The sequence below is a fragment of the Boleophthalmus pectinirostris genome, unplaced genomic scaffold (genome assembly GCF_026225935.1).
Source record: "Boleophthalmus pectinirostris isolate CB_2022bp ecotype Guang Dong unplaced genomic scaffold, ASM2622593v1 HiC_scaffold_18, whole genome shotgun sequence".
Taxonomy (NCBI): Eukaryota; Metazoa; Chordata; class Actinopteri; order Gobiiformes; family Gobiidae; genus Boleophthalmus; species Boleophthalmus pectinirostris.
In genome coordinates this window covers 21,659,925-21,682,090 of record NW_026571133.1, presented here as the reverse complement: position 1 = coordinate 21,682,090, position 22,166 = coordinate 21,659,925, and the positions used below count along the sequence as shown (strand labels likewise).

Sequence of the window (22,166 nt, the reverse complement as noted above, 5' to 3'; positions counted from 1 at the left end):
TGATCAGCTTATAAAGAAAATGGACAATCATATTGAATTATGTTTATTTTTGTTCACTGGAGACCAAATGTTCAGTTTTTTTATATATATATATATGCATGCATATATATATATATATATATATATATATATATGCGCATATATATATGTATTTATGTATGTATGTATTATACATATATACATATATATATATGTATATATATATGTGTGTGTGTGTGTATATATGTATATATATATATATATATATATATATAAATATATATATGCATGTCTACTGCCCAAAAATAAAATGTTCCCCTTTGAAACATTTATATAAATGTTTAAATAAAACTCACCATGTTTTACTTTTAGTAATTATATTGTTCAAAGAGATGTGTAAGGAGTATGCAAAGTCTACAAAAAACATTTGGGCTCTTAAATAAGTATTGAAAGTATTTAAATAACTAGAGAGTTTATGAATATATGCAGGGGAACAATTCTGTCTTTAAGGGGAAGTTGCTTGGGTGGGGGTCAGCTATTCTTGGTGAGTCCTTCCTGTTTAGGTGTGGCTTCAGAAAAACTGCAGCACCTCCAGGCCTGAGGTCCACTCGCAAGCCCCAACATGCTCTGCTGCGATGTGAGTGCAAAGGAGCAAAGCATTTTATCACTCACATTGATATGAAGGCATAGGCTTCACTGTTCAGATTCACAATTACTCTGACCTGTGACCTAAAGAGAAACACAGCATCATTTAACATTTCAAGATAATTTTTTTTAAAGGACTGCTTACATTTAGCAACAACTAGAGTTACACCCCCGTGGGTGTAAATTAAATGTAGACGACAACTTTGTAGGCCTTTCCATTTATTTAGCTAAAACAGAGACCACATTATAAAGAAATTATTGTTCTTTGAAAAATTTTTTACTCGTATACATTCAAAAAGAATCTACAGGTGCGAGTAAAGCCTTTTAAAGATGTGGTGTTGTGAAAGTGGTGAATGAAGAGGAAGATGTTACAACGTTACTATGTAATCGTCTATTCTAGCCCAACCAAGCATTAAAGGTACAGTCTTTATCCTTTTTTTCTTTCAGACTCTATGTGACAGTAAATATAGTCACATTAGATACAATTTGTTTGATCCCTTGGGGTTTTATTTTGAAAGTGAACCCGGAAGTGCGTGTGTATTGACTCCGGTTGGCTGCAGAGCGCAGTGGCAGCAGGAGGGAGCGGCTCTCTGGTAGAGCGACATTCACTCACACTGTGGAGAGAGTGCGTAGCGGTGAGAACGGGTGGATGTCTTGTAAGTATTGCTTCATTTGTTTAATTGGCTCTTTTCCTTCCTTTTGATCACTTTGTTTGTCTGTCATGGAGAGGCTTATTTACTGTGGGCCTAACAGGCTGTGATGCTGACAAGCAGACAGACCCAGACCGAGAGGCCGGTACGAGTGGGGCTGGGTTTGCGGAAGCGATCGTGGGCTAACGGAGATACAGACAGTACGTCGGCCGTGTTGACAGTACGCTTCATAAATGGAGATGGCAGCATAAATGTCTGGTTTTGTTGGCGCTAAAGGGCGGTGTGCCTGCACATCAGTCCAGGAGAGTCTTCCTCTGTCTGCACTTTGTCTTCAGGTCCGTCAGCGCACTGTGCTCACAGTTGGCTGACTAAAATGTCTTGTTAAGAGGCAAAGACATACGGAACTCTAGCTACTCGAAGGAAAACATAGTTGGGAGCTAAAAGTTACTTGTAAATGAGTGATTACCTCCGGAGCTATTCTACACATCTCGGCCTCGTCCGTGCAGCCCTCCGTCTGTAAAGAAGTGAGGCATGGTTTTATGTCGCTGCTATAGCCCACTGTCAGCAACAAGCGCATTTACAGAGTAGGGTATTGACAGGCCCCACCTAGATCTAGTTGACTAAGGGATATGAGAGCCCGTTCAACTTTACATCAGTAGATTAACATTGTATTGCTTTGGGGTCACTAGAAATGTTACCTACTTGGCTGAAAAGGGAAGTTTCAAAAGCAGAGTAAAACAGTACGAAACAAGATATGTTGCCCATAGCCTATCTTCTCATAGTCCCATTTACCTGACAGTACAACCTAATAGAGAAAAGTGAGCGTGACTGAACACAGCTGCACAATCTTGAAAGACAGTGATGTAGAAATAATCTTGTTATCCATGTGTTCATATCATTTTACCCAAGAATACATTGTGAAAAACGAGCACTATAGAACTCGTAACAGTAGGCCTACTTGTTACTAGGAAAGCTAATTAATAATGACTATGTTGTGTTCTTCATAAAATCCTATAATTAAAACTATCAAAATGTCTCAAATTAAAGACTTTCTTAAAAAAAAAAAAAAAGAAGAGGAAGAATTAAAAAACACTACTGGGTCTGGGTGACCTGTTGCTGGTAGTTACAGTAGTGCATGTTCAGTTACAGAAGTGGGTCAAGTTTATATCTTAGGAAAATCACACTGGTGTTGGGTGATTCATTCAGTGAGCAGAGCCTCACTTTTTGCTGCAGGTGATATCTTTCTGCACAGTGTTCAACTCGCCTGGACTTGTCATCTTAACTTCTTCGTACATGCACTGCTCTCCAATACATAAAAAAGAAACACAACTAAGTGTGTTTTAGTGGTAGGATTGGTAATACATTGAAGCTGATGTTAATGTTTTAACCTCACTCCGCCCACACACTTATCTCATCTCTACGGTAACCTGACAGACCCAAAGAGCATGTTGTGAGTGCATGTGTCGTGTTGCCTCTTGTTTCTGTAGAGACACCATGGCTAGGCATGGCTGGTATGTACAAATTCACATAGACATGCTTCTGATGAGGGCACAGCAACAGTAACCAGGAAGACACATTATTGTGACATCACCACCAGCTGCGTGGTCACATGACTATTGTGTTTATTAACTCCCCAGCTGCTACTCCATGTGTAATTATTACCTCCAAATGAGAAAGAGGAAGTGTAGCAGGCTCATTGTAAAAAAAGGGTGGCTTACCTAAATCCTCTTTTCTTTCTTCTCCTACAGGAGACAGACAGTCAGGATGCGTGAATACAAGCTGGTTGTGTTGGGATCAGGAGGCGTTGGGAAGTCAGCTCTGGTAAGAGGAAAAATATTACAGACATATACTGTCTTGCTATCATAAAATGATTATCATTATAATCCATGAAGCACTGACTTGTTGCCAATATTAAGTAGGATATGGAAGACATATTTAAACAAGAGATAAAATCTGCATAAATTGATTTCACGTATTATGTGGATAATTCTGGGGAGCCACAAACCCTCAAAATCAAAATATTTTTGTTATTCTAATATAGAAAGACCACTTGCTTGTAGGGTAGAGCATCTGCAACACAACCAATACAGTATTATTGGCCAAAGTAGATGCTAAAAGGTTACTTTAAAAGGTGAATTTTAAAGGTTTTTGAATAGTCTGTAAAATACAAAAATAATGACAGAATAGTTATTTAGAATAGTTTTATGTTTTATCTGCATATAACAAGTTGGTAATTAATTATACATAAACAGACTAACAGTAATTCCCATTTAACACAAACATTTAAAAAATATCCTCCCTTTAAGTCTGAATTTTGAACTCTGGTCCAAAACATATGCTTTTACTGACAGAGGATTGACTGTAGATCTCTCAATTAAATAGACCCAAGCCTATTAAATAATTGATTACTGAATCTCTGTCTTCTTCTTAAGTAATTGCTCAGCCCTATAACAACCTCTGCTCTGTACTGTACTTTCAGTTTTGACTACACACATGCACAAAAGGGCCACTCTCCCCAGACAAAATAATGGAGATATGTCAGTGTGTCACATTTATTCCAATCTAATGACTTTCAATAGAGGACAGAACAGAGCACCATTAACATTACTGCCCTATTTCCCTTCTCTCACTGCTTGTCTGTGTCTCTCTATGTCTCACTCTCTCATTCTCTCTCACTCTTTCTCACTCACTCTCTCTCTCTTTCTCTCTTTCTCTCTCTTTCTCTCTCTGTCTTTCTCTCTCCCTCTGTTCTGTCTCGTCTCTCTCTCTTTGTGCCTGTCTGTCCATCCAGACTGTCCAGTTTGTTCAGGGAATCTTTGTGGAGAAATATGACCCAACGATAGAAGATTCATATAGGAAGGTAAGCTGTTTGCAGTCTCAAGTTGTATTTTATATGATCTATTATGTATCAGATGTTTTCACTATATTTTTATAATTACAGTTATTTAGAGATGTATCTGTTTTTGATAACTTAATGGATTGGGTTTTACAACCTAGTTATTTGTGGCGATACTGCCTCATCAAAGTGTGACCTCATGGTCGGAGGGGCTGATGGCACAGATTGGCAGCCTCTCTTCTGCCAGTCTGTCCCAGGGCACTATAAAAATCCAATACATTATTATTATTTGCAGTGGTGCTATGACTCTAGGCAAAATGCTGAAGCCATGCTGCAGTAGGATAGAATTCCACATAAAGTTATGGTAAAACTTTAAATAGTACAGATCTATTAATACTGTTTGATTTGTTAGCAGATGTGATGTTATTTGTCTGCGGAACTAAAATTAATCTAATCTTATCTTGTTTCAGCAAGTTGAGGTTGATGGGCAGCAGTGTATGTTGGAAATCCTTGATACAGCTGGAACAGTAAGAACATTTGGCCTAACTACTGTATAATAGATATAAAATATCACTAGCTACATTTATTTAAAGTAACTCACCACAATATATTTTCTGCTTCTTATTAGGAGCAGTTCACTGCGATGAGAGACTTGTACATGAAAAATGGTCAGGGCTTTGCCTTGGTTTACTCCATTACAGCTCAGTCAACTTTTAATGACCTCCAGGACCTTCGAGAACAGATCCTTAGAGTGAAAGATACAGAGGATGTAAGTACTAGCACAAAAAAGTAATGACATTATGTAGTTGTCTTCATGATAGTAGACATTTAATTTAGACAAAAAAAAAAAATTCATAGTAGAAAATGAAGATGCGGCTTTCTTTTACTTTAGGTTCCCATGATCTTAGTTGGTAATAAATGTGATCTGGAGGAGGAGCGTGTGGTCGCCAAAGAGTCTGGCCTGGGCCTTGCTCGCCAGTGGAACTCCTGTGCTTTTCTGGAGACCTCAGCCAAGAGCAAGATCAATGTCAATGAGGTAGGCAAACACATACTGTTTTTGACTTTCAGTGTGAGATTATGTTCAAGTCAAATGTATGACCTATACTGTAATAGTAATGACATATAATCAGAGCTGGTTTATTGTGACTTGAACATAAAAGTGTGAAGAATAGATTTTATGGAACCATTCATTCAAATGATTTAATAAAGTCATCCTACCTGGATGACTGGGGGGATTTTACAACCATTTTAAAGTAAAAGGTAAGTAGCTGTAATTAATTTTTCTACTTTAGTCTTTTTACATAGAAAACCACACCAGTTCAAGTGGCTGTTAGCAGCACAGACATGGAAATGAGCTCAGCATCTCACTATAGCCTTACTATAATTGCAAGATAAAACTTATGTTCAACTGTTTGTTCTGGTGAACATATCAGTTAATGTGGGTTTTGTGCTCTTTTATAGATCTTCTATGACCTTGTGCGCCAGATAAACAGAAAAAGTCCAACACCTGGAAAAACCCGCAAAAAGTCCACCTGTCAACTTCTCTAATGACAAGTAGGTCTTCAACATTTTTATAAAGAGGAAAAAAACATTATTATGTTATTTCATGCAACAGACACATTTCATTTTACAGCTTTGGTGTACCTGACCAACAAGTTATGGGATATCTTCCAACTGGCCATGTCTCTCAACACATTTCATCATTAAGATCAGCCACCACTGACCTGTATGTGAACAGTGGCTTCTCTTACAGCCTCACCCTGCAACTAACAGACACTGCTGCCTTGGAAACATTTAAACCAAAACTTCAAAAGACTGGCTGCTTTGATGACAATGGTAATGAGGGTTCTACCTGTTGCACGTCAGTGTAAAACAACTGCCTGAAAAGATACCCACGTTTGCCACAATGCTCTTTGGATGGCCATTTTATGCCTGGAGTTGCCTATTGCTTTTATTTTGAATGTTTCTTTTTGTGTTTTTTACTTTATTTTTAACAATGCAGAGCCATTCTCACACTGTCCACTACCGTCCACATTCATTATGGCTGACCCTTAGTGTGGTTATGGTGTAACGTGTGGATGTGTGTGTTGTGATTATCATTTTAGTGGATCTCATTACTATATGTTGAAAATTTTAAAGTCAACTATTACTTCAATTTTTGTATTTTCTTACTGTGTTCTGTTAAGGTGGGTGTATAAGATTGCAATTGATCACCGGTATTTGCTCCCTATGCTAAATATTGATTAATTTCTGTTATTGTTTAGTTACTCAGTATATATTTAATTGTTTTAAAAGGCAAGCATTTATGGAAGATATGGCATATTTAATTTTTGCAAGTATTGTCCACGGGAGGTATGCATTCCCGTTCCTCCTGAATTCCTTTGGTAGCATTTCAACAGTAGTTAGAGGAGTTAATTACCAAACATTATGCTATGTAAATGAATGGTCCTATACTGGCGATGTTGGCATAAAACAAGTTGGTTTTTTTTTTGTTTTTTTCAGTAGAGCCTTGGCAGTATTGGGGTAAAAACATTTGTTCCACTTTAGTGTAATATTTTCAGTGTGCTATTTTTACAAACCAATTTGTAAAAGTGCAAAAAAACAACAAACAAACAAAAAAACAAAAACACAAAAAAAACATAAAAAAAAACATATACTAAAGGTGTTATTTTATTGAGAAGAATAACTACTTGCAATGGGTAATATGTGGTAAAAGCTCGCTGATTTCTGTGACAGAAAGAATAAACTGCGTGTTGCACAGTGAGCTGCCTCGGGTCTGCTGTAGGGGGCGACACGTTGCCTTTGAATAGCGACCTCACGCTGCTCCACTGTAAATGATGTGTAAGAATAAAGCTGTTCATACATTTATATAGTGATCCTTAAGGCTTGTGACATTACACAGCACAGGCGTCATTTGGCTTATTTTACTAACAACATAGCATTAACTATTAGCAAAACTTAATATAGCATCAACTTTTAACAACAACTATTAACTACAGAAATTATATAACAACATTGGTGTGACTGTTTTGTAAATCTCTTAATAAACTCACATTTTTAGTTATATAAATGAAATTATTTTAGTCTGGCAAAACAAAAGTCACTCATGTTTTATTGTGTTGCTACATACATGTTGTTTTTTCTTACTTTACTCCTGGCATTCAGTTATGTACACAATCACACACATTTGGTTTGTGTTCATATCTTAAGCCTGATCTGTGGTTCATCCCAGTCATGCAGTGTTTTTGCTCATTGACTGCTCATCACTGACAAGTACAAAGACCACACTTTGCACTTAGTGGCACTAATTGATATCAACAAACACTATGTGATCATACTCCACGATAATATACCAGAGGTGTGCATACTGGGCCACATATTTAAAAGGCCTACGATGCAAAGATCATTCAGGATGCATAAAGCACAGAGTAGCTCTGTTCTGCACTGTTCAGGTTATGGAAACTTAATCTCAGATCTATTCCATATCCATGTATTTGATATTGAGGTTGAAAGACTATTGAAGATTAGATTTAAAGATTATTAAACTTGCAGTTGGCCCCTGAGACTGTTTAGAAATAAATCCATCTTGCTCATTTAAATTAATAGGTGTAAATACTTGGGCTACAAGGTAAATTTCTGATGGACAATGGACATAAACAGAAATATTATTTTATCACTGTGTCCATTGATTTATTACCACATCCTACTTTTAATGTTGAAATCAACTTTTATACTGTTTGGACGCTAAAATGTCTGCCTGAAATGTTACACAATATGACATTAAACAGTTCTACCTTAAATGTATTCAACTACAGGTAGTTAGCTAAAGAAAAATACTTTGAAAAACGGGTGGGGGCTAACTCTACACAAATCTGACCTGTAACTTGGTCTGGTTTGGTCTCCATGAAGATTAATACTGTTAACATTACAGACAAAGCAATAACATCTCCATGGAGAAAAGCATTTGACGCACTTTCAGATGCTTTTAGTTACACAATGCACCTTTAAGGGCACTTTTAATAAAAGAAGATGCATATCGCAAACTTATGTTTTAAATCTCTTTAGATAGTACGCATTGTATAATTGAGACAATGAAGTACGACCGACGGTAAATGCGCATGCGCAATGTATGCTGCTATGGTAACGAAGACAGCTTGTAACAAAGACGGAAGCTGTAGCATGCACATCGGAAATGTATTAAACATTATTTTACTTACAAAAAACATACATAACAGCCCCCATAGCCTGCGATGACAAATACTTTATTTTAAGAAGATTTCCCAGCAATGTGAAGAAGGCATGAAAGTTAATTTCAAGGTAATATTTGACTTGGTATGTTAGCATTATTGTTAGCAAGAAGTTTCTGTACAAACTAAACGCTAAGTTTATCGATACGTATACGCAGACGCTCGAGTCGATAAAGTCTTGATGTTTTGTTTATTTTGGTAAAATTGTTCCATCGCACAGTACTGCAGAGTCAGGTTGATTATAGCCAAAGGATTTAGTTAGTTAATCCACCACTTATACCAATGGTGAGGCTCAAAGGTACTCTTAACATATCTAAAGAATCAAAGCAATACAGATGTTTTTTGTCAGACTGAATACCAGAGAAGTTACAGGTCCAAAACTGTCTCACCCCAGCTCTCTGCACCTTCGGCTGGCCTTCGTTCTGATCATATGGGTAAGTAGTCAATGACACACGCACACACACACACACACACACACGCACGCACGCACGCACGCACGCACGCACACACACACACACACACACACAAATAAATCTACAATCAAACAATGCTAAAATACTTCCACCACCCCATTTTTTATGTCACCCTTTTCACATTTTGGAAAGCTTCAAATCATAATATTTGAACTATTGATTATATTGAGACTTCATTAAAACTTCAGGCATCAGCAGAGAACCATGCCTCCAAAGACGAAAGAAGTTCGACTCTCACCACCCACTTCAGTCCTGTGGCACACCACATAAAACTTTAACGATTGATGCACACTCATTGAAGACCCCAGCTGGTAAAAAGTCCATTCTTCTATGTCAGAATTCCAAGACATAATTTGTCTTCATTTTTTATATTTAGTATAGCTTAAAATATGTAAAAAAAATCTAATAACTTTGGACTATGTGTAACCCCACATATGTACACACAACAAACTAAAACAGCAGCACTTCCACCATCTGAACCTGACCCCCCACTTGAACCGCAGTCTACCAGACAACCATCCAACAAAAACATGGACACTGTGAAGCCTGGTACGGTCAAGGTCTTACCATTAGTCATTTTCTTTTCTCCCTTTTCTTCCTTTTTTTAAATTTTTTTTTTTTTTTAAAGTTATTATTAATTATTTTTATATTTATTAGAAACAAGTGACCAGTTTGTTATGAAGTCCCAACAGCAGAGCAGCAATTCGCCAGCACTCTTAAATCCACAGGGGTCCTCAACTTATGATGTGAGGCACTTTAGGTTTTAAGTACATAAAGATTAAATCAAATAATGTTGGTTCATAAATGTATGCATTTTTAGCATGCACTACGTAGAAAAGCTGGACTCAGGGTAGCAAGACACAGATCTGATCGGCATAAAACTGAGTATAGCAGACAGTTTGCCCTGAAGATGGCACCAACACCTCCGTCACCCACATTAACTGCATATGAGGTAAGAGGACATTAAAATGTCCTTTTCATGGTGTGTTTGCTGATGCTCATATACTATTGATACAAAGTATATTTGCTATATTATTGTATTGTGCGTTCTGTACCTTGCCCCAGCAGGCTCTCTACTCCAGTCACAGTACTGTCCCACCGTTTAAAAAGCACCCGGTTTCCATGGATACTGAGTACCAGCAAAGTTTTCAGGGCCTGGCCCCACCCACAGGTTCCCGCCTTCTAAGAAACCTGGAGCATGAACGAACTCCATTGTTCCACACACAAGTGGTTAGTGTTCACAACACATATGAATACAATATAGAAAGTGTTATGATTTATCAATGCTGACACCACAGACCCACATGTCACAGTTATTGAGCCATAAATTTCTGTGTCTGCTTGTCATACAACAGCAAAAGAGGAAAAACAAAAGTGTGCCCAAGAACAATCCTTGTCTGAAATGTGAATCGCCAAGCCCAGAAATTAAGGTCAGGCAACAATCTTCTTCAAAACCAATGTCCTCTGACCATGCCCCATCAAACATAAAGAAACACAGGTGTGTTCTTGGAAAAGCGTGTTCATATTATTGAAATGTGTTTTAACTCAAAATATTTGTATTCAGGGTGTTGACAGAATATGAATCCAGATTTTGTTACCCTCTCAGGCATATCCCAGAAGAAACTGACGCTACAACAAGCCACACACTACAGGTTAGTTGTTTGTTGAATTATTAGTATACACATGCAGAGTTTATAATGTCTAACAAGGCAATGAACAACACACTGTAGTATGGACAGCACAGCTGTCAAGTTTGGAGACATACTGGATACAGATTTCCCTTTTTAATTTTTTTAAATGTTATCAACAATGTTAATTGGCTGACTGCTGTAAAAAGCGTTGGTGGGCTTTGTACTCACATCTCACTACTGCGTATTACTAATGGAAACCATACAAACCAAAAAACCCACAAAGCTTCATTTCAGAGAAGTTTACGTGCTTTAGTCACATAACAGTCAGTTATGTTCCTGACGATGGAAAATTGAATGACATTTTATCCTACATCAAGGTGCTTAATCTGCATTCTTTTAAGTCTTCCTGATATTATTTAATGTTTTTTTTTGTGTGTATATATATATATATATATATATATATATATATATATATATATATATATATATATATATATATATATATATATATATATATATATACATATATACATACATACACACACACACATGCAAAAAATTAATTAAGGTGAAATATTACACTACCTACTAAATTCATGTTCAAAATAAAAAGTTATGTTTACAGACACATGTATTAATGGCAAAAATGAATTTGTATTTTTCATATTTTACACAAAAAAGTGACTGTTATGTGATATAAATCCTATAGATTTATATATTACATACCAATATTTACATCAACATATTTATTATTTATTTTAACACACGTCAAATTAGTAAGGTTTATACTTAACTGAAACTAAATTTTTAAAAACACATTTAATATACTGTGCTGTCTGATGCTGTATGCTGTGGTCAGATTTACAGCTCATGTTTGGTTTTTGGTTTTGGTTCAAAGAGACAGAGGTTACTTTGAAAGCACAGCAAGGATTAGCCAGGTCTAGGTCAGACTTAGTTCGCTGGAACTGATGTATCATAATCAGCTTCAACAACATTATCATACAATCCAACAGACAAAGACATCTGTGATTTTTCAATACTACCTTAGACAATAAAGTCTCCGTGTATAAATACTAAATGTGTGTAACAAAAATAAATAATCAGAGCCACTCTGATTGTTAAGTAAAAATCCTTTATTCAGGGACATACCAATACATTTCAACCTTTATGTGGTCTTCAGCAACTAAATGTGTGCACCTTGTGATTGTTCAGATTAAGGAGCTGAGGGAGCAGGCTCTGTCATATCGTCGCAGAGCTTGGGGTACTAATTTCTCCAGAGACCACTTGAGCCAACTATTGTCTGAATACAATGCATTATGGGAACCCACAGAAACCATTAATTCGACTGAGGGGCCAGAGTCTGCTTGTCTAGACCTGTGTGAGGTCAGTTCTGCAGGCCCAGGCAGTGGCAGGTCTTCCTGTCTAGAGGCTCTGGACCTGGCTAGGTGAGACATATATATGTGTGTGTATGTGTGAGTGTGTGTGTGTGTGTGTACACACACACACACACACATGCACACAAAATGACTAATCAATCAGCCAGTCCAATCCTACAGTGCTGTAAATCTAATGCTGCAATGATATTTCTTGTTTTTCTTTAGCAATGCTAGCAGATCCAGCTGCAGGGATTCAGCTGTAGGTTCAAAAGATGGAGAAAGTAATCAAACAAACAAAACAATGAAGACCAATGCAACAACAACTCAAAGTCTTCACAGCCTCATAGTAGAAGATATTTTACCATTACAAGAAGATGACAAATCTGATGGAGAGTGAGTTTTCTCTTTCTTTACAAAACAAACCAATATCTTAAATTTGACAGAGCCTAACTATTTGTCATTTAAGGTCAATGCATATATACCGTCTTTAATTGATGAAGGTAATATTTTAATTATTTTAGAGAACATTTCATTGTGTTATATTCTGTAAATGTATAGAAAGGAAGGAAGATTACCAACTCCAAAACTTAAGATGTTTCCCATTCAGAGGACTCACCTTGATCTCACCACACCTGCCACGGGTAATCACATGGTCTTTAGAATGTGGAGGCTTGCAATTCTGGACTATGCAGCAGTTTAATATAATATACATGACCTTTCTAACCACTAGGAGGTGCTATATTAGTGGGAAACCTGAAGGGTACTGATGAAGTCAATCAGCGATCTGGAACAGCAAACTCAAATGCAGGCACGTCAGAGCACATCCCAGTAAAACCCAAGGAAGCTTGGACTGCAGATCCCACACTAAACAAAGCGGCCTCTAAACCGATCCCCTCCAAGAACACCCCTCCATTGGGTGCAGCTCTGCCCCCCACTGTCCCTCTGTATTGCATCCAGGGAACCTTACGAAATGCTGACTTCCAGCATAATGGTGAGGCTTTCTTTTGTTGTAGCTGTGGTTCATAAACAATAATTAATTATATGTTTAGTATGACTTTTTTGGCATTAATTGCATTTGTTACACACAGTGATTAGAGCAGTACTGTGTGTCAACAGGGCATTTAGGTCTGAAAGCCACGGAGAGGAAGTGTGCAACAGTCAGCTGTCATTCAGATGAAGGTTTATAACACCATCAAATATGAATTAATGAACTTGTAGCACATGAGAGCATTCAGTTATAAATACATTTTGTCAAAAATATTAAAATTGTACTATTTTCTCTCTTCAGATGACCGCCTGTCGGTGATGTCGTTGCAGTCTGCAGCATCATGCACAAGGGCGTCTGCCATTCTGGAGCGCGCTCAGAGGAGACGAGAAAACTTCTGGGGAAAAAGTTGACCTTTGACATAAGACCCCATGGCACATGGTGTCCTTCAACTAGTTTTTATTTACTTGTGATCCAAAATAATGTTTTTATTAGATGTGATTATTTAAAATGAATATAATAATTTATATATATATATATATATATATATATATATATATATATATATATATATATATATATATATATATATATATATATATATATATATATATATATATACCATGTTACCATGTTGTGAAGGTGCTTTTGTAGAATTAAGATGTCAATGTAATAAGTGAAAGCCTAATTTAACTACATCAAATCAGTTATCATATGTGGATCAGTCACCTGACCTCATTATTATCAGTGACGAACATCTTACAATGTAGGTAACCACAAACAGAAAATGTGAGTTATTTTGCAACCCACGCACTATGTTTGTAATAATTTTGTCAAGGTTTGACATAATTTATTGAAACCCAACTTAAAGGTGCACTTTGTAACTTTTATGGTAGAGGTTTGTAATTGCAATGTTTTTTTTTCTGGAAGAAAGTAATTTATTGGTCAAACTCCAAGAAGTGTGTATTTTGGATTCCAGGCAAGTGAAAAGTATACATTTTGAGTTTGGTTGCCTAATGTTGTGACCTGCCATTTGGTCAGGTGCCACCGGCTTGTCTACATGATAAGTTTAACATCACACTGTGTAATATTATAGTAAAAACAATGTCAAAAACGATGCAGGAAAAGTTACTTAGTGCACCTTTAATGTTTTCCTAAATGTTTTTATGTATTCTTAAAAAACAAACAAAAAAACCCCCCAAAAACCGGATAATTGAGAATACTGAAACACAATTGTACGTTAAGACCCAGATGCTTTTGGCGGATTGAAGGCAAGCATTAGAAACTCTGACTAAGCCATAAATCATGTCATGTCATGTTAACTTTTCTAATATAATGAATAAAAAGCATATACAGCACATATGCTGTTACCAAGATTAACGTATTACTCCCCACTCCACAAAGTACATTGGTAATTTATGATGCCACAATGGCATAATTTTCAAATGGAGACTACTTCAGATTTTTAATACACTGTCAGCACTGATAGTCTTGTTTCCCTGTGGTGACATCACACCACAATGAAGAACTACCAGTCAACAAACAGACTGAACAAAGCTGGCCCTCCTCATTGTAAATTCCCATTATATAAGTCTCACATAAAGTACACAATGCAAACTTGGGTGTGGGCTACAGTATGCGTCATGAATGTACACATCTGAGAAGGCAGAATATAAGTCTATTTATTTACTTACTTATTTGTTTATTTATTTATGTATTTATCTATATTATGTATTTATTATTGTGTATTTCAGCATCTTTGAGTGTAGAAAAGCCCTATATACATAAAATGTATAATTTCTTTCTTTATTTTATATTATATGTATGTATGCATATATGTTTTGGAAAAAATGGCAAAAAAAAGTATAGTGGATTTCATTAATAATATTTCAAAGAGTAAACTCCAAGCATCCAAAGACTTTTTTTAAAATGGCGCTTATCTGGTTTTTGCAAATGAACTCTCTCACCCTGTTACTTATTGCGCTATGTGATATTTGTGTTGCATAATAAATGCTCATTTTACATAGTACCTATAAACTTACAAGCTGTAGTGATTAAAACAGTAGATAATAGTGATGCTCCCACATGCCTCAGTCTCAAAGGGCTTTAAACCCACACCAAATGGCTCTGAACACAATATGACACACTGCCACCCGATCTTCCACACCCGGGAGCTGATGGAAAATGCAGAGGAGCTTCCCGAAAAAAAAAACAAAAAAAAATTTTTAAAGTTCTTGTGGGTGGGATATTAAATATCCACCAATGAGGGTGGCTCCGTGCTGGTAAGATAAGCACACAAAATTTCCCAAGGATGTTTCCTCATTACTAACTTTTATTTGCAGCATCCCAGGAGGCGTATCACTGGTGGACAGCTCTTCTATATTGTCATCCATACAAAGGTTTTTGTACTGTATAATGTAAATTATTACAAACCGTAATCCTAAATAAGTAGTTACAATGTTACAAGATAGTATTATGGTTGTATGATGGTGATTTTATTACTTTGTCAGTATGTACCACAGTATGGTACTGAACATATCTAACATAAATCTACTGAAAGGTTTTCTTCTCAAAAATCCCTTTGAAAGCATACATTCAAACTTTGAGTGAAGTTCACTTCTCCACAGATCTGACCTGTGAATTTGTCTGGTGGAGTGTTGTGCTTGTGCTTTATAAAGGTAGATGAGGTTAATGCCATACTGTGTAACATTCCAGGCAAAACAATAAAATATCCAGGGAGACCACCAGAAAAGTTACATGGTGCATGTTTAAAATGTGTTATTATAGAAAAAAAAGTCATTTTTATAACTATGCAGCCAAGAATATAAAACTCAAAATGCAGATAAAGATGGCAATTAAGGCAGTTTAATGCAGTGTTGCAACTTTATTGCAACTCAGTAAAATGTAATGCCATGTAACAGAATATGTTACAAAATACATTCTAATGCAGGTATTTAGTATTTTGTACCAGTTACATTTTCAAAGGGGGGTATTTGCTTGTGACCTTGATAAACATAATTATTTATTGTCACTCATAAATGAATGGGTAAACCTATTCCCCTTTCATCTTGGGGAAGTTAGTTAACAAAGTCCACTTCCCGTTCATAATTCCCAAAGGAGCCACTACGCACTCACTCAGATAGAGGAAATTAAAATGTGATTACTCAAATGAATAAAAAAAAAGTTTATAGTGTGTAAAAATAAAAGTTATTAGAGTGGACAGTATAATGTGTAACAATTAATTTCCTCTTTGTGTAAGTGACAGTAAACAGAGTTGCAAAGACAGCACTGACCTCTGTATGTGTGTGTGTGAGTGAAAGACTAAGGGGTTTTCTCAGTTGGTTACCTGGCCTATATTCACTGGAGGGGGCGGAGGACTGATGAATATAAGTCAACGGCTGGGACATGACTGCACAATCATCCAGCTACCAGGTGAGCTTGCAACAGAACGATATGTCTATAACTTAACCTTAACTGTCTCCTGTTTACTAATATTACTTTGTCTTTTAGGAGCACAAATTACAACTTATCCAAACTGGGGAACATCATCATCTGGACCTCAACATGCAGTGCTTCTCACCAGCTCTCAAATCATTTCTCCGTCCTGCAGTCTCCCTGCTTTTGCCACTTCTTTTGATTGGCTGGATTGAATATGCAGTAGCAACTCCAGTGCACCGCTCTCAAAGCCAGCCACTGAGAAATCCAGAGACCTACAAAGCTGTCAACAAAGTGGCGCATGAGGTAATTTTTTTTTTTGTACAAACAAATTTCAATGGCAGTATATGATGTGTTTTTATGTAGTGTGTTTTGCATTTACATCATTTTATATTGTAGTATTTCCTGTAGTTCATGCAATTTGTGCCAGTTCAGGATTGGGTCCTGAATAAGTGCAAAAATGCATGCTGTAAGGCAAGGCAGTAAATAGTAAATATTTTATATGTCAAATAGAAAGGTACACTTTTTCTCATTTTTACTAGTCTTCCTAAATTTGTTGGGTTTTTTTTTTGTTTGTTTTTTTTGTCTTGTAGGCTCAAGACAGCAGCATTGATGACACCAGTTCAAGACTCATTCCCAGGGTGGATACTGAAGAGGTAAGAATATTTTCATAATTTTATTCAAATTATAACCTTTGATAAAAACAACAACAAATACATTTTAATCTTTTCTATGCAGGATCATCTGAAGATCTGCTGCCTCCATGCTAATATCCTGGACTTCTACCTTCGCAACATCCTTCCTCGCCATGACAACAAGCATCCACATATGCACCGGGTGAGGACCGATTTGCGACGTGTCAGTGAGGACCTCAAGAATCACGGCTGTGTAAGTATCTAGATCATCAACTGAAACTAGGATCGTTAGCTGGTGTGGTTGAGCTGTGGTAGATTTGAATTCGATAACCTCAAGTTGTGGTTTTGAAATAGTAAGATAAAGACAAAGAAGAGTCTAACTTTGTGTCTTTGTGTTCTACAGAATGTGACTCATTATCATGACCATCAACATGCTGTACAGTTTCGGAAGAAGCTTGCTGAGGTGTGTTTCAGATTCATCCATATTCTTTTCATTTAGAAACTGCTAAAACCTATGTAATGTAAAAAATATTCTCCTTGTTTAAACACTTACTGTGAAAAGTATTTGAGGATGAAGATTAAATGCACTAAATTCATTCAATGACATTACTTATGGCACAGGTGTCAAACATAAGGCCCGGGAGCCGGATCTGGCCCTCCAAGACCTTTAATCTGGCCCTCGGCTTATTTCTACTAAAATATTTTAATTATATTTTTTATTTAAATATTGGTAATTTTCTGCGGTGTTTATCACAGCAGCGTCTCCAGCGTCTCTGTACGCTCTTAAAGGACGATAGTTTTGACTGTTGACCGTGACACCCTCATTAGAAAAATGTCAAAAATGAAAAACGTGGACGCCGAGTGCAGGATTTTCCAAGAAAAATTGACTTATTGTTATTTGCGTACAAGTTCATGTTAAAACACTGTGTTGAAATTGTATTTTTCTTCAAGTTTCAGGTTGTTCATAATATTATAATATTTTGTAAAAGAAAGAGTTCATCAATTTAAAAAGATTTCTGTAATAGATTTGTGTTTCTCTGCACAAATATTTGAACTTATTGTTATTTTTGAGGTTTATGTGTCATGAGTTTTCTGATCGGCCCCTTTGGGATCAAAGTCGGTTGGATACGGCCCCCGGACCAAAATGAGTTTGACACCCCTGACTTATGGTGTGAAGTCTTAAACTAAATCTTCACTCCCGAACAAGAGTGTCTGTGATAAACAGTGACTAATATATATTTTTTTGTTTCAGATGGGAGAAGAGCGAGGCATTAACAAGGCAGTGGGAGAGATCAACATCCTCTTCTCATATCTGCAGGACTTCTGTGTTCTGCCCAAAAACCAGACTGCTGCACAAAGTCTGTAAATCTCCAAATTCTGACCGAACAACAACATTTGGATTTTATTTATTATATTTATCTGTGTGTATGTGAACCACTTTTATACCGCTATTTATTTGCAAGCTGTGTATTTAAACAGATCTATTTATTGATCAGTAATAATGCTCGAACATTCGGGTGTTGACCATGTAGCCATGTTATGGCTTATGAAACAGTATTTAAAATTTAATGTATGACAATGCACAAAAACACTGTGGTTATTACTAAATAAAGTTTTTCATATCATAATTTGTGATATGTCATTACTTATATTATACTAATAAGAAAATTATTTATAAATGAATTAGTTAATAAATGAGTAATGAGAAACTGAATCTTAAGCATCTTAAGCAAGAAGGTCAGGGCCACATCTGAAATATGACTGCACTATATGTCACCTTCTGCCTTCTGTTGAATAGAAAGATGAAAGAAAGTGATTGTTAAAACTGGTGCAGAAGGACTAGAAACCACAAGTAGATGTGACCTCTTGACCTACTTTCACTGAGTAGGCCAAGAGTTAGGCCTATCCTCAAGCACAGAAATAAGTGGGACAAATCTGGCATCCATCTCAATATGACCAGAGGTGTGAACTAATTTAAAAATACTCACGTTACTGTAATTGAGTTGATATTTTGGGGGTAGTTGTACTTCTTTAAGTAAAATTTTAAACCTGTGGTTGTAGGCTACTTGTACTTGAATATAATTACAGTCATGAACTAAAATTATAAGAGTTAGCCTACTGAGTACAGCAAAACTTAAAATCCTCCCTATCCACAGCTGTCTTATTCTGAGAATATGCAGTTTTAAACTGTTTAATTGGTTAGTTTTGTATAAAAACCTAACCTAAAATATTACAAAAACAAACAAAATTAAACTAAAAACAAATAATATAATTTAAAAAGGCAAACACAGAGCCGAAAAGTAAAACTCTCAATTTACCGGCCAATCTACGTTCTTACCCTCACCTATGATGAGGTCATGAGCTTTGGGTAATAACCGAAAGAACAAGATCGCGGATACAAGTGGAGTTTCCTTCATAGAGTGGCTGGACGCTCCCTTAGAGATAGGATGAGGAGCTCAGTCACACGGGAGAGGAGCCAGCTGAGGTGGCTCGGGCATCTGTTCCAGATGCCTTCCTCGGGAGGTCTTCTCGGCATGTCCCACCGGGTGAAGGCCCTGGGGAAGACCCAGGACGCTGGAGGCACTCTCGGCTGGCCTGGAACACCCTGGGGTCCCCCCGAAGGGGCTGGAGGAAGTGTCCGGGGTAAAGGAAGTCTGGGGGTCCCTGCTTAGACTACTGCCCCGTGACTCGGACCGGATAATTAAAAAAAAAAAAAAAAAAAATGAAAATAATGAAACAATCTAGCAGACCTATTTCCCCCGTTCTTTGTCTCAATACAATTCAATTAATTGGTTAAAAATATCCCAAACTATCTTAAGTCCATATCTGAGCAACAGATCTTTTATGCAGTTATTTTGCACACCACCACATACGCCCCCTGGTGGCAGTAAAATGTCGTTTATTTAAGCTCTTGTCAAAATTCCACATGTGAGCAATGCGTAATACTCAGGATTAGTTAAAAAATACCAGACCGAAGAATACCCACCGGGATATTCCGGCTCTGTTCTGTCCAGCGTGTCGTCATTTCCAGGCGTACAGGTAGCACAGACCAGGAAGCAAGTACCTGTATTGTTTTCAGTTATTGCTATTTTTAGCTGCAGGCTGCGTGTCGTAGACCACACGGGTGGAGAGGATACAGGTTTCATATACATATGTTAATTTCGCATAGGTGCTCGGGCTATACATTTCAACATTCCTTTTTGGCTATTAGATAACATTTAATGTGACTGCTATCATTACAAATTCTAAAAAGGGTTATAACATTAATCACCAAAACATTGGAAACATTTTTCCATTGCATTAACTTGAAGCTGTTGCCCACAGCACTGCCTGCAGTGTAGTCCTCATAATGCAGCAATGGGGTCGTGAGCAGTGATCTAGGCCTATAGCCAATAGCCTTTAAAGGTCCTAACTTTTATGGTACGGAGCTTGTCACCTGGTTGTGTCATGGAGCTGATATTGCTTTGCCTGGAGTGTTCCGCAATATTTTATCAAAAGTACATCTTGCCTTTTTAAATTGCATATGTTTTATTGCTCAAAAGTACATTGAAAAACATGCATAGTTATTTGAGCAGGGACACCTCACTTCCACAGATCTAACTTGTAACTAGGCCTGATGGCATTACCTGCTTGTGTCTATGTAGAAAAATGTTTAATTGTAGAATAGTCCAGGCAAAGCAATATCATCTCCATGAAAACAAGCGGGTGGCGTACCCTCCTCCAGGAAAGTCACACAATGCACCTTTGAATGATTACCAGAGCAAGATATAAAAACCTCTGAACTTGTATGAAAGCCAGAAATGTCTATCACAGCACACATGCTTTTTATGCACGTTGGACAAACAAATTACAGTTGGGGCTTTGAAATAATTTAGTTTAATTTATTTAGTTTAGTTTACTGAGGGCATGCAGGAGCATTAATCAAAGAAAACATTAAAGAGATAGCACACTATAGAACTAATTTCCATCTGCAGTCCTTGGAAATAAGAAATATGATATGGAAATAAAATGAAGGAGGGCGAATAAGTTTGTTGTGATTTTTAATGATGTGAACCTATATCTATCACACTTGTGACAATTAATGAATGAACATTATCAGTATTCATGTTTACATAGATACAAAGCTGATCTGAGAAATTTCTCTGACCTGATTACTGCCTTATCTTCCAGGAACACAGCAGGGTTTTAGGTGGCACTGAGGCAGTCTGCTGACAGTCCAATTTAATCTGGGTCAAACAAGAGTCTCCGACACTTTCTGAAACCTACAGCCGAGAAGCCTACCTGCCATGTCACCATTTCCTCCATCTGCATTGCCCCAACCACAACCTAGTTTAATCTCACCACACATTTAAACGCCAAAAAGCTCTTGATCTTACCAAAGATGACATCACCTTTAGCCAAAATGTTTTAACAAAGCTTGGCAAGGGAATGTAGTGAGAAAACAGGAATGTCAGTATAGTGCACACTTAATTTTAAAAAGAAATTATAGTGTTTTGCAGACAGTGAGTCAAATGATACATATAAATAATACAGCCTCCTATGCCTTTTATGTGGTTTTAGTTGTGTTTTGTAATTAATCATTTTAATGCAGATACACAAGTGCACAACATATGAAACATAATTTTGGTGTCCCATATACATTTTACATTTACATTTTTTCCCCTATTCATTATTGTATCATTGGATTGTATCCCAGGAAGGATTCTTGCTATATTTCTGAGAATCCACCTTGGAGTTGTATAGTATAGTTATTGGGTGGGCAAACCAAAACAAACATGGCATACTTTATCTTATTTTAGCATCAATACGAACAGTTTTCTTTGTGAAAAACGTGCAGAAGCTAAGCTTTGTGCATTTGCAGACAGAGAGTATGTCTGTGCTTTTCTCTCAACTGGATGTAAGTTAAAATTTTCGACTTGTTCCACTGCTTCCACTAATCAGATTCAAGTGGTCATTATAATGTTCCATATTTTCCAATTGCTTTCATCAAGAGCCTTTCCAGATTGATAATGTGTAACTCAGCTCAGAGTGCTACACATATCAATCTGGCATGAGCCGGGTTAATGTCATCTGCTTGTCTCCATAGGAATGTTATTGCTTTGCCTGCAATCTTCCACAGTATGGGCATCTGATATCTATGCCCATGGAGACAAGCAGATAACCAGGCCAAATTACAGGTCACATCTGTGCTTTTAGCAATAAAACACATGTAATTGAATAAATACATTTTAATACCATGTCGAGCATCCTCACTATAACATCATCTTCATCAAG

At 36.9% G+C, this 22,166-nt stretch overlaps 4 protein-coding genes across 11 annotated transcripts in view; 3 read left to right on the top strand and 1 right to left on the bottom strand.

Annotated features, from left to right (window-relative positions):
* Window positions 1–3,078, bottom strand: part of grip1 (glutamate receptor interacting protein 1) — a 49,524-nt gene extending 46,446 nt beyond the window's left edge. The window contains exons 1-2 of the mRNA XM_055153990.1: window positions 2,993–3,078; window positions 1,741–1,788 (exon numbers count right to left, since the gene is read on the bottom strand). The gene's annotated coding sequence lies outside the window, so the exon portion shown is untranslated. The remainder of the gene's footprint in view (window positions 1–1,740; window positions 1,789–2,992) is intronic.
* LOC110161898 (ras-related protein Rap-1b) lies at window positions 1,127–6,978 on the top strand. Of its 2 annotated transcripts, none has more exons than XM_020926743.2 (8): window positions 1,127–1,280; window positions 3,023–3,095; window positions 4,066–4,134; window positions 4,581–4,637; window positions 4,739–4,879; window positions 5,003–5,146; window positions 5,572–5,664; window positions 5,744–6,978. In XM_020926743.2, the coding sequence occupies exons 2-7, from the start codon at window positions 3,039–3,041 to the stop codon at window positions 5,656–5,658; spliced, it is 555 nt and encodes a 184-aa protein (XP_020782402.1). In that variant the 5' UTR covers window positions 1,127–1,280; window positions 3,023–3,038; the 3' UTR covers window positions 5,659–5,664; window positions 5,744–6,978. The 2 variants fall into 2 exon arrangements, with proteins under 2 accessions (XP_020782402.1, XP_055009966.1); XM_055153991.1 differs by having other exon boundaries at window positions 1,143–1,280; window positions 5,767–6,978.
* Window positions 6,979–8,202: 1,224 nt separating this feature from the next.
* mdm1 (Mdm1 nuclear protein) lies at window positions 8,203–13,305 on the top strand. Of its 7 annotated transcripts, none has more exons than XM_055153747.1 (15): window positions 8,203–8,427; window positions 8,752–8,791; window positions 9,019–9,141; window positions 9,290–9,379; window positions 9,488–9,576; window positions 9,651–9,782; window positions 9,896–10,060; window positions 10,186–10,328; window positions 10,395–10,482; window positions 11,674–11,906; window positions 12,063–12,230; window positions 12,396–12,478; window positions 12,568–12,828; window positions 12,954–13,016; window positions 13,126–13,305. In XM_055153747.1, the coding sequence occupies exons 1-15, from the start codon at window positions 8,410–8,412 to the stop codon at window positions 13,233–13,235; spliced, it is 1,806 nt and encodes a 601-aa protein (XP_055009722.1). In that variant the 5' UTR covers window positions 8,203–8,409; the 3' UTR covers window positions 13,236–13,305. The 7 variants fall into 7 exon arrangements, with proteins under 7 accessions (XP_055009722.1, XP_055009724.1, XP_055009720.1 ...); XM_055153749.1 differs by having other exon boundaries at window positions 8,730–8,791; XM_055153745.1 differs by having other exon boundaries at window positions 8,707–8,791; window positions 9,293–9,379.
* A 2,340-nt stretch (window positions 13,306–15,645) lies between these two features.
* Window positions 15,646–18,520, top strand: LOC129408954 (uncharacterized). The gene is made up of 6 exons (XM_055153877.1): window positions 15,646–16,254; window positions 16,333–16,563; window positions 16,851–16,913; window positions 16,996–17,145; window positions 17,296–17,355; window positions 18,145–18,520. The coding sequence occupies exons 1-6, from the start codon at window positions 16,228–16,230 to the stop codon at window positions 18,256–18,258; spliced, it is 645 nt and encodes a 214-aa protein (XP_055009852.1). The 5' UTR covers window positions 15,646–16,227; the 3' UTR covers window positions 18,259–18,520.
* The last annotated feature ends 3,646 nt before the right edge of the window (window positions 18,521–22,166 follow it).

Excerpts from the sequence above, each read along its gene's own strand:
- LOC110161898 (XM_020926743.2), top strand. The coding sequence starts at position 3,039 with ATGCGTGAATACAAGCTGGTTGTGTTGGGATCAGGAGGCGTTGGGAAG. Across the intron at positions 4,880-5,002 it reads GAGTGAAAGATACAGAGGAT|GTTCCCATGATCTTAGTTGG; the intron begins GTAAGTACTAGC and ends CTTTTACTTTAG. Across the intron at positions 5,147-5,571 it reads GCAAGATCAATGTCAATGAG|ATCTTCTATGACCTTGTGCG; the intron begins GTAGGCAAACAC and ends GCTCTTTTATAG.
- mdm1 (XM_055153743.1), top strand. Across the intron at positions 8,792-9,018 it reads CCTTCGTTCTGATCATATGG|GCATCAGCAGAGAACCATGC; the intron begins GTAAGTAGTCAA and ends TTAAAACTTCAG. Across the intron at positions 12,829-12,953 it reads TGCTGACTTCCAGCATAATG|GGCATTTAGGTCTGAAAGCC; the intron begins GTGAGGCTTTCT and ends GTGTGTCAACAG.
- LOC129408954 (XM_055153877.1), top strand. The coding sequence starts at position 16,228 with ATGACTGCACAATCATCCAGCTACCAG. Across the intron at positions 16,255-16,332 it reads CACAATCATCCAGCTACCAG|GAGCACAAATTACAACTTAT; the intron begins GTGAGCTTGCAA and ends TTTGTCTTTTAG. Across the intron at positions 17,356-18,144 it reads TTCGGAAGAAGCTTGCTGAG|ATGGGAGAAGAGCGAGGCAT; the intron begins GTGTGTTTCAGA and ends TTTTTGTTTCAG.